The sequence below is a fragment of the Anopheles marshallii genome, chromosome 2 (genome assembly GCF_943734725.1).
Source record: "Anopheles marshallii chromosome 2, idAnoMarsDA_429_01, whole genome shotgun sequence".
NCBI lineage: Eukaryota > Metazoa > Arthropoda > Insecta > Diptera > Culicidae > Anopheles > Anopheles marshallii.
In genome coordinates this window covers 39885969-39900139 of record NC_071326.1, presented here as the reverse complement: position 1 = coordinate 39900139, position 14171 = coordinate 39885969, and the positions used below count along the sequence as shown (strand labels likewise).

At 42.1% G+C, this 14171-nt stretch overlaps 1 protein-coding gene across 1 annotated transcript in view; it reads left to right on the top strand.

Moving 5' to 3' along the window:
• The first annotated feature begins 260 nt into the window (after positions 1-260).
• Positions 261-14171, top strand: part of LOC128709494 (uncharacterized) — a 99782-nt gene continuing 85871 nt past the window's right edge. Inside the window, exon 1 of the mRNA XM_053804498.1 lies at positions 261-765. Coding sequence (XP_053660473.1) covers positions 261-765 — 505 coding nt within the window. The remainder of the gene's footprint in view (positions 766-14171) is intronic.

Sequence of the window (14171 nt, the reverse complement as noted above, 5' to 3'; positions counted from 1 at the left end):
CAAAAAAGGGAAAAAGATTGTTCGTAATCCGTTCGTCATCGTTTGTCTACATTTTACACCTTCCGCTAACAGGGGAATGTAAAGAGTTAATGAGTAGCGTGCGTATACGTATGTGTGTGTGTATAGCAGTGTGGGTGTGATCATATAATCCCTAGAGCCGTAACCAAGCGCTGCGCCAAAGTGTTGTTGTGTCCTGTGGAAAACGAGTTCCAGGTTTGCCATAGAATGTGCACGCATCGAGTGAAAAAGCTTGGCGGAAAATGAGATCCAAATGTAACGTCCACCGGCAGCAGCGGCTAGCGGCATCGGAGGCTAAGGACCAGGGTGGGCGGGATGCAGTCGGTGAGGAGATTGGACGCACAGGAAGGCGTCCCGCAAGGACAAGAGTGGCCGGTCCGCCACGTATGTCGCTCGGTGCGGCAATGCTGCTGGCCATGCTGTTAGGTCCGGCCCTAGAATTGCGCCATGGTCCGAGTACGTGCGTTAGGGGGAGCGAATTTCCCGAGCGGGAATGCTGCGATCCCGTTTATCCACCGATGCCCGACCCGGAACCGGTCCCGGGTCCGGCCTACCCGACGACGACGATTTCCACCTCCTCCTCGTTCCAGACCGGCCAGAGCGGGATGGCGGGGGGCGGGTTGGTGGGCGGTGGAATCGGAGGGGCAGGATCGACGGCGGTAGGGAACGAGCTGGGTGGTGGCCTGATCGGAACGGGTTCCGGTAGTCAACTGTCATCCTCGCGTCCGATGCATATCGGCTACTCCGGTAAGTTGGTTCAAGTAGAAAAACTAAGCAAAGATAGAATATTTCAAATTATTCACTAAGTTTCATTGAAAAATGGTATTCTCGTAAGCAATGGGCGATTTCGGAATTTAATAATAATTTTGTGGCACGTTCTAGAACTCCCTCTGGACATGTAGGCACGATATAGTTAACATTATTTACAATTACTAGCTTGAAAACTACCCGTACCTGCAAACCTGCCGTACCTTCTATTTTAAGTTGATCAATACAATTGTCTTGAACTATGGTGACGAAGGTTTATCAAACAATGGTTATTCAGATGTATTAACTAAAAATCCGTACTTAGTGTAGGTCGACTGTGCCGATAAGTTGTCTCAATGACAATAGAGTTGCTGTATGTGCCTGCATTATAGACAATGGTATCTTTTTACGATATCTGACTATGATAAGAATTATACAATAAGATATGGGATAAGTTAACCTCCTGTGAACCAGTATTTCTAGAAGTATTCTTGTTCATTCGATATATTTTATCAATAATCTGTAATGCTATTGACACTGATGATTTGGTCTGTTAATATCAAATTAATTAATCAGTTGCATACAACCAGTTTTGTGTATGGCATTATGCATGGAAAAAGTCGCAATTTATTCTAGTGCGCATTATGTTGATGTGATTGATAGAAAACATTATACAAATTATTCAATTGTGTATATTTTCTACCGAACACAGTGGCTCAAGATGGCATTACAGTTCAACGGAAATGCTTTAAGTTAAATTCTACAATTTCTCTTTGTTTCGTCCAGTATCCTGGCATTAAAAATTATTTTTCCCCCAAATCAAATAATAAAGTAATTTGGGACTTCCCCATTGAACAATATTTCCACTAGTATCACTGACCAGAGTCCTTTCTCACCACGCACATCATTTGTTATTCTGCGCAAGCGAAAAAAAGAGGATCGACCCCGTATCATATTTCATCTATTTTTAATACGTGCATCCTCGCCTGCCTCACATGCAACAAAGCGTGCCGGGGGTTGGACAAAGAATTCGAGCTGGGAACGATTATTTTTATGAATTATACCGTTCGAATGTTTATGGGTCATTCGTTTCGGTTATTTGCTCACTTTTCACCCCACTGTTTTGCTCATAGTTTACATGTTAGATGATGCGCTCGGTATCGGTGAGGGTTAGGCACTGGGCCTTGTTTTTACAACCATTTGTTCTTTTTTTTATATATTTCATCTGTTGTTGGTGGCAAAGTTCCTGCGTTCCCTGCAGCTCGACAGCACGACCGGTCAGGTAGCGGAACACCGTATTACACTCCCGCAGAACGTACCGGTAACGCCCGGTATCCATTTCCAGGTGCTAAAAGGCCGGTCTCGGAAAACCCCACATTTTTAGTCGGCTTTATCGAGTGTGAATATGTGCAAAGTCGGTTTGGGGTGGTGTAAAGGTCTTGGCCTACGATGCTGTGCGCTATAAAAAAGGTCGGGTTGTGCTCCGGGAAAAGGTTGCGTTCGAATGGGTAACCTTTTCCGGTTTTTTTTTTCTTTTTGGCGTGTTCTTTTCTTATAACACCTGCTTCTCGTCTACTCGCTTGATCTTAGCGAACCAAAACCCAGGCTGGACATGTTTCAAGAAACAATGGGAAAAGGAGACGAGTTCAAAGTTTTCCTCTGAACCATGGAACCACGGCCGATGTTGCACACCGTTCACCTTTTCTACTCGTTCTAGTTGGAAGAAAAAAAAACAGCGAAAGGTTAGTTTTGGACATTCTGTCTAGCCAAGCAGGTCAGTTAATGCCCATTATGCCAATGCGAAAGATGACCAACCAGTCGTTTGAAAACCACTGAAGGTTCGACTCGAATCATGTATTGTAATATGTTGAGCAATATGTTTCGATAAGGTGTATTAAATTTAATAAAGCTTGTTTAAACGTCACGTCCCCCGGCGTATTTATTGATTTTATTGATAGTTATAGCTATGCGCTCAATGTTCTGTACGACAAAAAAGGAGCAAAAAGTTCGCTCTAAAGTGTTGCATAATAATGATTTAGCCAATGCACTTTGATTATGCCGCATAACCTTTTCACGATTGGTTAAGCCATTTTTATTCTGCTTTGAATGATTTATTTTTCACGCCGGGTACATTTATCGGTCTGCTGCACATTTGATACAATCGCACGACGCGCAGATGCTATTAACTGAGGTGTGAAATTGCTTCATACGTTACACAAAACAAGCGAAGCTTTCAAAACGGGACACATTTGTCTTGATAGATTGATGTTTGTTGATGACGAGAGACAGAATGCTAAATTGCATGCATTAAATGCTGTAAATGAGTGAATCGTACTATTTTTAAGAGAAAATGAAAGTTCACTTTGAAACATCGTTTGAATGTTACTATCAAGAATAGTATTTACTCGTTGATGAGCTATTTTAAGGGTTCAATTAAAAGCTTTTCTATCTTTTTCTACAAACCGTTCCATCTTTTATGCGCCACAGTTAAAGTCATTGTTGATGTTCCATGCATTGTGTTCATGTGCCACAGTTAGACTGTTTGAATACGTTCAATGTTTTTTAAAAATTTCCGGAACTTTTGCAATCAAGGATAGATTCTGGAGGCTAAGCCCATGCGAATTGCGAAATCTTTGAACAATTGGATTCCAACTTGCTACAGTAAGAAAATGCATAAAATGCCACAGCTTTACATATTCCACGTCAACTTGAAATGAATCCAGAAACGGCTTCAACTCTACCACTGGCGACCCGAAAAAGTTAGTAACTTAATTTAGTGACTACCCATTTGTTTTCCATTAACCAGCTGTCATCTACCACCTACCACACAAAAGAAGCTTAAGCTAAGATTGCTTCTATGAAACAAGCTAGTCCCATTTTGTACTCTCTTCAACCGGATATCTTCCAAACCTGTTTCACAAAACAGAAAAGCAACAGCAAAAAAAACCGGAAACAATGCGCTTCAAAAGAATCTTGCTGCTCAAATGTCCTCCACGTCCAACCCACGTAAAACGAGCTACAATTGATTTTCTTATGCCTGATCAGGGAAAAAAAACTGTGACAGGAAAATAGGAGGGAAGATGCAACTTTCACTTTTCCATTTCGAGTGAAACAAAAAAAAAACAGAGAAAAGAAAACACCAAACTCTTCGTACCGTACCAGCTCAAACATGAGGGCGGAAAATGTCAAATATTTACGACAATTCGCTCACTTTGGTTTCCCACCGTCCGTTAGCGTTGGTGCTGGGTGGGTTGGGTGAAAGCAAGTGCTGCTAACCACCCGAAAAAGAAAAATAAACGAAACAAGAAGCTCCTTATGTTTTGTTCCTAGAAGCGGAAGAAAAATTCGACCACCGAGTTTCAATCGTATCGTAACGATCGCTTTCCAGGGAACGAACTTATCAGTGTTTGCGGTAAAGTGCCAGGACAAACTTCGAATAGTTCACCACGCACAAAGAACAGTGCAAACCTCCCGAGGGAAAAGCACATTTCGGGATGGACCACAAACATAAGTGGGCAAAAAAAAAACACGGGAAACAAAAAGACTTCCTGACCATTGAAATGGGGGAGGGGGACAGGAAAATCGAACTTTTCGGGACGAGGAAATATCGAAACAAAAGGAAAACCCCCCCGTAATGTCATTAGGGCAATCAGTGACTCCCCCGGGGTGGGCAAAGCGTGTAATCAAAATCATCATTGTCATGAACAGCATCATCATCATGATCATCGGTATTTCAGCGATTCATGGCATTAGTGCGAGAGGCTTCCAGCATGGGTAAATGCTCGGTGCTCCGACCGTTTGCCGAAAGTACTTATCCGTCGATTCGGAAACTGTGGCGGTGGAATGTGCGTCCTGGGAGTGGATACTGTTTTCGCATTCCACCACAACTTCATCCCTGTACGCGTGTCTGGCATTTGCGGATGGTATGCTGCCCGTGCTGCCAGCTGCCAGGTGAGGTGGACCAAACATTGGAGTGTGGAACGGCGGCAATGGTCGGTAAAAGCATTTGGAAAATCCTGCAAGAATTTATGATAATTTTAATGGCAGATTGAGGCATCAATGGGACGGAAAAAATACGCGCCCACTTCGGTGGGGTTGGGTAGGGCCGGGATCCGGAAAATATTGGTCCGAAATTGCTGGAAACACTTTGAACGCACTTTGATTTTGGTACGTCTGGTGGATGCTTCTCGCCCCCAAACTCCATAACGCCCCCGGTTTCAATGCGTTTCCACTTTTCGAGGGGTGATAAAAATGAGAAAAATGAGGAAATTAGCTTCCATTACTCGGAGACCCCTTTTTAAAACGGCCGATTCGACTTTTCGTGTTTTTTTTCTACCCACCGCCAATGCCGTATTCTGGCGGAAATGGACTAATTATGTATATTGACCATCCAATCGCAACGCAAGGACCTTTCGCTTTTCGCTTCCGGGCACTGGTTGGAAACAGACTACAATCGACCGCGGAATTATAGCGGGGTAGTGTTGTTTTTTTTTCTCTTCTGAGATTGTTTGTCTCCACAGTTGAAAGATTCGCGTCGACGCTTGGTGCGGACATCCCGATCGGAACCTAATTCTCTCGGAAGCAAAGTTTTGTACTGGAGTGGAAGTTGCAATTAAAAACAAAAACTCCTTCACACACAGTCTCACTGCGCAAAGTATGTTCAACGCAGATTTGTGTATGTTTGTATGTGTGTATCGCGCAAACGGTAGTGCGACAATGAAAAAGTTGATCGTTTTCACTTAAAAATGGTTCATCGAGTTCATTTGAATAAGGGTAAAATGAGAAGGCAAAAAAATAGGAAACAGTTCAAGTTCCGGTGACGATCGTGCACGTCATCGGACCCTTGGAAGGGATTTTCTGTTTTCAATTATCAACTTTGCAGATTAAAGAATCAATTAAAGCACTACGGTGGGTGATCGCATTTGAGAGGCTTTTCACTATTTTTCCACGGGATTGCCTGCAACGGCAGGCTGGAAGAAAATGTTTAATCAACTAAAGAGCAGGATAAAGTAGAAACTTGCTCGCTCGGTAGAGGAGATAGCTGGTGTTCGAACGCTTTCCCGAAACTTTTATAGTTGTGTGTACAGATGGGGAAATAATCTGGCATAGTTTAAAAAACTTTCCTAACAGTAGATGTTTTGTAGTATTTTAGTGTCAAAAACTGTATGGAAAACATTAAAATTGTTTTGGTTTTCACTTGCTGTTGCAACAAACATTGTACAATGCTTGTTAAGTAGGTTTTCAAAACTTTAATTAATTAGCTAAAAATTGAGTTTCTGTTGTGAATTTTTACATTAAAGTTTAAAACGTTACTATGATATTTGAGGATTTGGGAATAGTTATAAGCCTTGATGCAACCACTAATTGACTAGTTTTATAAACCAAGTATCACAGCTTAAGTATTTTAAAGACCATTCAAACACTAGTGCAATTCTTTGAACTCATATTTTCTTGGCTCATGTGTTCACTCACTGGTTTTGGATATACATTCATAGTTAATATTATAAAAATCATGAACATGGGTTATGTTTATCTTATTTGCCTAACTTGTATAGTTTATATTTTATTATTATATTCTATTGTACATTTTCAAGCACGCAATACCAATAAGGGAAAGCTTATTAATTACCTAAACATAACCAACAAAATCACTGCAATAGTATTGTTCGAAACTCGAGGAACTCTAAGCAAGCAAACCACGGCAAACTACGGCTTGCACATCACTGGTGACACTCAATCTAACAAGGTTAAAAAATTGACACAAATGTCTGACACTGATTCGAGTGTATCCCATTGAGATTCAACCCTTCCCGATCATCTCCCCGGTTTGGTTTGGGTCCCGCTTTGCAAACCGGGCTCCAAATCTGTCTAAATGAACAACTTCATAATGATTCTGACGGTCTGTGCGACCGGGTCGGGCAACGCTTGCACAGTAATACACAATGGCACATTTTCCCACTGACCAAGCAATTATACAGCTTCATGCTCGACAAATGAACATCTCGGTTACCTTACACCTACCGCACACCATTGGTGATCCTTGCTCTTGTTTGGGACGGCCGAACGAGCCGTTTGAATTGGTCGGAGTGCCATTGTGCCAACGGAACGGCGGGTCCAATTCGTCAGTTTCAATCATCCCAAAGCATGAGCACTGCGTTGTCAACCCCCTGTTCGTCGTCCGTGTGACATTCCTTTGAGCGTTGACCGAAATGACCCGCGGTCGAGACTTAATTGAATACACATAATTCTTCCGCCCGCTCGTACCATTCGTCCCACGTGGCACACTTGCAGTAGATCAAGTTGACCAAGTGATTCTATTTCGCATTTGGTCTCCATGGTACGGTCATGGGGCTTTGAAATATTTGCCTGTGAGCTTGAGGTAACTGCGGATGGCCGGGACGTACGAAAGCGTGTGCTTTGGTAGGACGGTGTGTGCTTCGTAAAATCTGCCCCGTCGCTCATGTCACGCCCACTGGCGGGGATGACGAGCATGGGGCTGATGATGATGATCGTTGAGCATTTGCTTGGTTTGTACTGACTTCACGATGTGCAACCGTCGTCCATCAACAGGCTGTTTGAAAACTGTATTAAAACACTCGTTATATTTTCATTACGTCTCGCAGGGTCTGTATGCATTAACCGTACTAGTGACAAAGGACATAGATTTGGTTTTAGCCAGTGTAAGCGATGAATAGGTATTGCAGTGCATAGCACAATAATTAGAGCATTCCATTTACATTCCAAAAAATCATATTTCGAAGCACATTTTTGGTGTTTGGATGGCAAAATGTAGGTTATGTATCACAATGGTTGGAATGAAATGGTTCTCACATAATCTACCATACAATGTAGATAAGACCATTCAATTTCTTTCGCGTCTTTCACTAGCATTACAGGATTAAACAACCGAAGTATTAGGATTAAACTAGGATTAACAAACTCACGCATAAGAAAACTGCAAATCCTAAACAAAACATTTGGCCACTTTGCAGTTTGAGCAACAAAAACAGGACGTCAGAAGACGTTGTCAAACAGGAGAGATGTCTAACAAGGGTCTGTTGAAATAATTTTAGTTTATAATATTTACTTTTATCCAAAATACATAATATCTCAGTACCGAACGAAAGTAATCAAGTCACATTATGAGTTAATCTATTTATTGTACCAAGAGCATGCACTAAATGCTACCACGATTAAGACGATTGCCATTAAGAAAGACGTGTGAAGGTGTGCTGTTTTTTTTCTATTTCATTAGAAACCGTCCAAGCCGTATTGCTATAGTTTGCTGTTCTATGGTAAATGTATGCATAACGAATACCTAATTTACTTTAATCAATCGAAACCACCAGCCAAACTGCTTCTCTACTTCCACGGAAACTTCTACGTAGATTCTGGACATTTCCTCCACAACCGGTGGCCTAAATTAGTTAATAAGCTCAAGGTAAGCTAAACCCACAAGACAGCCGAAAGGGTCTCCATCGAAACTAGGCCAACGGTGGGACGTTCATTTGCGATTGGTTCGGTTCCCCGCAGCAATTGGAACGATGACGACGGCGACGACGAGCCGTCTTGACTTCAGAGTATTCTGGTTGGATTTCCCGACGATGCAAGCCAGAGTGCGCTGTGTGGGGTTTCACCTAACCGGTCGGCTGATGGAAAAGGTTTTTCATTTCCGTCGGTCCGTGAATGATTTTGCCCCGGCTTCTGGTTTGCCTTCCCGGTCGTCGATTGTCGGAATCGGACGTGGGATTATGCGGCAGGTCCCAGCAGGTGGATTCCTGTTCCGCTCGACATGCTCTATGAATTATTCGATTCGGAACTCTTCCCGGTAAATGGGTGACTTGTTTTTCAGGGTGCGCAACTGTGCAAAGAGAGAGAGAGAGAAAGAGAAAAAAAAGCCAGGAGAGGTTGGGGAAACGAAAAAAAAAATGCGAAAAATTGTGGGTGAAGCAAACTTGATAGGAATGTTATAGCAAAAACGATATAGACGAGTAAAACTAGTGAACGAAGCGAGATTGCTTCAACTGCTTATGAATTTTAGATATTTATTACTTGGGAGATTTTCCTTACCGACATTTGAAATGAAAACTTTGTTCTTGGTTTAACGATTTTAGAAACGAATTACGTTTGCATAACACATTGATATGGATTATATAATGGACTTTCAAACATTCCCTTGTGTCAACCATGACCAGTAGCGATGTGATGATGCTTCATGGTTTTGTCAACAATGGAAAGAAACAACATAAAAAGGCTACACGCTTACAGCACTTCAGCACATCCAACTCATCGCCTTCTACACCGTCCAGCATGGAATCCCAACGACAAATGTGAACCCACAAGCGTATCTTAATGCATGCCGCCATTAACCATAAGCCATCGGGATCGATCTTGGTGTTTCTATCACTTTCTTCATCCTCACTAAACTTCAACCCTGCACAACCCACATCCGGGCGAAGAACACTTACCAGAAAAAAAGGGGTGGAAAATCAATACCGGAATATCACTTAACATCCGCTCCCGCAGGAGCTCTTGAGCTTGAGCAGGGGAAAAAAAACAGCACTAGTACCTGGAAAAGCGGATAAACACGTCGATTGGAATAAGCCTACTTGGTGCCCTGCGCTTCGTACCATGTATATCGTCCGATGCCATCCAAATGGAACGCTGCCTAGCGGGCGAAGCAGGATGAGTATTGTGCGACCAGTTTTATCGTGGCAAATAAAACACGAGCAAAAGGGGTTGATATCCTTGCAGCCTTTTCGGTGAACCTGGTTACCGTTACGCCGTCGTTTACATTTACCGGTATGGGGTTATTTCTCTGCGTTTGCCTTTTGTGGAGGATTCAAGTAAAAGAAATGAAGAAAGTACAGGGTTTTCGGGCTTAGATGGCGAAGTGGATACAGCCATTTATGAAATCTGTTCATATTCAAGATTTGGTGTCTGTAGCAAAATGAAATCTGTTCACGTCAACTTAATTATCCGCAATGATTTTAATTTTAATATTTCAATTAAAAATGTATTTCCATTTCGATGAAGCGGAAGGTGGGAAGGCCATAACATCAAATTTCAATGTACTCTGATCTGTTTAAAGCTTTCCAGACTGATTCACAGGAAGCTTTGCAGATGTTTGATTTGAGCAAGTTTCTGAATCTGAAAGAATCTAGAAATGTCTCTAATTTTACTACTTGATCGTTATTCCCTTACAACTCGTAAAACCCTGTAAAAACCTTCGGTTGAAATATTCTTGATCGGTGGAATCGATGCGCATGGTAGGGTGCGAAGTTGATAAGCGGGGGTAAGTCTTCGAAGAGGAAGATATGCAAAAAGTTCCTCTCGAGCATTCAGGTGGTCCCTGGTGCTGTACTGCCAAGACGCACAAATGTCGTAGACAAACATACGTCACGGTGAAAAGTGGATACGTTCAGACGGCGAAAAATCGACATACGCCAACCTTTGCACCATCGGCCCTCCGTGCACACACACACATATACACGCATGTGTGTGTAAAACCAACACAAAGAAAAACGCACACTCACAAGATACCGAACAAATCCTCCTCCCCCCTCCCCCATAGCTCCCCAGCCCCCCGCCGAAACGGAGCCGGTAGCTGGCAGCAGTTTGCTTTTACTCCATTTTCCCAAAGCTAAACCACCCATCGCCACCGGGAATGACGATTGCGAAAGGTCGTATCGTTTCCGGTCCGGTGGCACGTAGCGGAAACCCAAAATGGTGGATGGTGGTGGTAGTGCTACGATTTATGTTTTCCTGTTCGCCATTTGTCTCCGCGTGATGCAGATAGCGAAGCCGGAATATAACCAAAAATAAAAAAAAAATGGGTTCCCTACCATCAGGCCGCGTTGGGACAGGGCATGGCTGTAGGAAAAATATCAACCGGAAGCACCCGGGTATTGGCGTTTTGACTCTTTTTTGCCTTTCACTGTTTTTTTCTTTGCATTATTTGTTCGGGTTATCCTCTCTCCGGCCACCTTCCTGCGTAGCTCACCGCTTTGTCCCTGTTGTGGCCCCGGATGGGACTGATTAGATGAAAAGTTTTGCGTGAACGATGGCGAATGGTGCAGATTGCAAGTTTTGTGTGTTGTCACGCTGCTTAGAACGCTTTCAGTGCGATTATTTCCGCCCGACCAGTTTTCGTACAATGCTGAGTGGTGTAAAGTGTTGGAAGATTGATTGTGTAGTTTATATTTAGGTGATGACGATTTCGAACTGCAAGTTGTTTGTCACGCCTTGAAGCCGCTCAGCAGGCTAACTATCAATGTGACAGCTTTTTCGGGTTGTATTTAATGGGTAAAGTATATATCTGTGTTTGAAATTATAATATCCATTAAAAAAACACACAACAAAGAAACATAAACACTGCGATGTACAGTTGAGTAAAGTCCAATTTACTGAGAGCTTATTTTATAAGGTTTTAACTGGTTTAAACAGACAGGTTAATAGTGGTTGGCTAAGTCCCTGAAGAATGTAGTGTCACCAAAGAGGAAGACGAAGAAGTAGAAGGATAAAAATGGAAGTAGAGGATGAGGAATGACAACAAGAAGAAGCAATAAATAACAAGGTGAAAAAGAAAAGATAGTTTTAACAACAAATAGTGTTAATGCAGGTTTAATTTAGTTTTTGTATGTGTTTATACATATATAATTTGGTAGTTTGTACAAGATTACTCAAATCATTTTTACTGAAGGATGGCTAGGTAAGTTTAGGTCATGCCCTATTTATTTATTACTCAAGAACGGCGAGGCTGCATTGCTTCGTATCTTATGGTAACTTATGTTAAACATTTCGCTATAACATTTAGATACTTATATGTCCCTAAGTTTTCGTCAAAAACACCTTCAATACTCTTTCGTTTAATCAAGTTTGTTTTTGAGATAATCGCCCCAAAATTGAATAAACCGCACTTTGGTACAACGCTGCATGTACCCCAGTAAATCAAGTTGTAATCTAGTCCCATTAATATCTTGTCGAGCGACACTTTCGAAGTAGAAAACAGGAAATAAAACACCAAGGCAAAAAAAAAAACATGCATGTCGTGCTGCACAAGCTCCAACACGAACTGCAACACACGAATCCAATTGCCATCGGTGCGACGCTAATGTGCTCGTAATTACCATCATCCTTCCCGGTGGGGGGTTCCGGTACGGTAGGATGTCTGTTATCGAACTTACCGACTCGATGCTTGAGGCCACTTGACGAAACAATAATTTTCAGCGCTTTGTTAAACATGAAGTAGAAACGTGTAATAATGAACCTACATACATCCACATACTTACGAGAGGAAGTACTATCCTTGAAAGAATGTACAATAGTTTGATTGTGTGCAGGTGGCATAGTACCGGCTGACATGTGATGGTGACCACTAGCAGTAAGTTCGAACGGTTGGTTAGAGCATTTATGCTTTTTGGGGGAGGTGGATGAAGCTAACGGCATCCCCTGCAACAATCACCTCGAAAAGTAACACTGGCGCTGCTGTGGATGTCCCGTGGAGCAATCCTCGTCATTCGATTGTTCGAAGGGCGAACGGAAGGACTGTCGGTTCGATTGCGTGCCGAAGGTAATTTCTTTCGTCCTCTATCGAATGCACTGTCTGACACTCGCTTGTTTTTTCTCTCTTTCTTTTGCTTGCTTTGAGCTGTAAGCATTGCCTTCACACGCCGTTTCACACCATCGGCGAGGGAAACCGGATCGTTAGACATAAATGCGTGTCGACATCTACGCACCTGCTACCAAGTTGGGGTTTTTTTATTCGCTCCGAAGCAAAGTTAGGGATTTGATGCGAGCGAAAGGTGTTGCCTGCGTGTAAACGACCTTCACCACATGAGACAATTTAATTATGGGGACTTGGGGTAGAATTATGCAATAATTAAGTGCTAATGGAGGGGACACAACTTTCGATTGCGGTGAGGCGTCTGCTTTGGCCATAATCAATAGACGGGCTAAATAGTACCGCGTTCGTTAAGAAGTTGAGTGCACAAAACAGCCATTATTTATTAATCCATTCGGATGGAAAATTGGGTCATGGATTTAGTGCCTTATAAACTATAATCTATATGGCGCTTAATTATGTATAAAATTTTGAATCGTTAGTAGGGTTCTTGATTCGAAGCAAAAGTTACAGTGTATAACCAACTTCATCTTCATTTTCCTTTACTGCCTTCAATCCATCCTTGTTGCCCCGCATTGAGTCCGATCTTTCGCTCTTAATTTTGTAAAAGAAATTAAATATTAAACATATTAATTGCTAGTGAACATATATTCAAGAATATGCAACCAGTCTAATTAAGGCATCCCGACAATTATCCCGATGTGTTTGATCAAATATGGAGACTGGTAAATGTTGACAAAAAGATCGAAGAAGGTTATTATCAATTAGGTGAGTGTTCAAGGCCATACGAAAGCAGTCTAATCATCCACAAAAACTTATCACAGGTAATATAAGCTGTTCCACGTACAGTACTACACAAAGTTCTGACTCAGGATTAAGAATGCTTCACACTTAAATTTAAGCAAAGTATTCGAATAAACGATTTTAAGGGTACATCGCCCACGGTATAAGTAAAACTACTTATATTTTCTGGAATCGTATTTAGAAAGGTATTTGAAGATGCTAGTCATCATCAGAAATGCTTGACGAACCCTGGCTTTTTATAGGTGAAAAAATTAATCACAAAGTTTGTCCTAATGAATTTTCGGAGTAATGTATCCCGATAGAGAAACTACTGAACACTAAATCATCCTGTTTTTGTTAATTAGTACTCTTTTATTTTCGAATTAGATTTAAATTAAAATTTATAATCTTTTTAATTCACGCATCGTTTCCTGTGCTTTGGTATGGGTAGCAAACAGGTAGATTGCAGATTTCAATGAAAAGTGTTTATTAAAAACACACATTGCCAGAGATGCAAATAAAACCTATCTGCATGAGGCTTTTATTTTGCAATGCTGTGTAGTGTAGTACAACAATTGGTGTCGGAAGATTCTTGAAGTTCGTCGTAAATTCCTTCCTCTTGCATAACTTACCGACCGACACCATGTTGCATTGGTTCCCAGAGCCTTTGGCTAACATTTGAGTTTATTTTCACCAAACCAGTGAACCTCCGCGTAGGATCGGATCGCCCACAACCAAACCCAATGGGCGTTTCGATGTGTCTATGGGCGGTGGTGAATGTGTGTTTGCGTATGGGGCGGTATGTATGAGAGCTACGTTCGTTAGCATGCACGCAAACGCACGGGGCCAATTTCACGCAGCGAAAGTACCGAGAAGCCGAACTTTTCCGTTTCTTTGCCAACGTCCGGTGTGTCTTGGTGTACCCACCGTAGGTTTCGTGTTGTCGCTGTCGGTTTCGTTGGTGTAGTAGTAACCGCGGGTAAATAACTTCATACACACA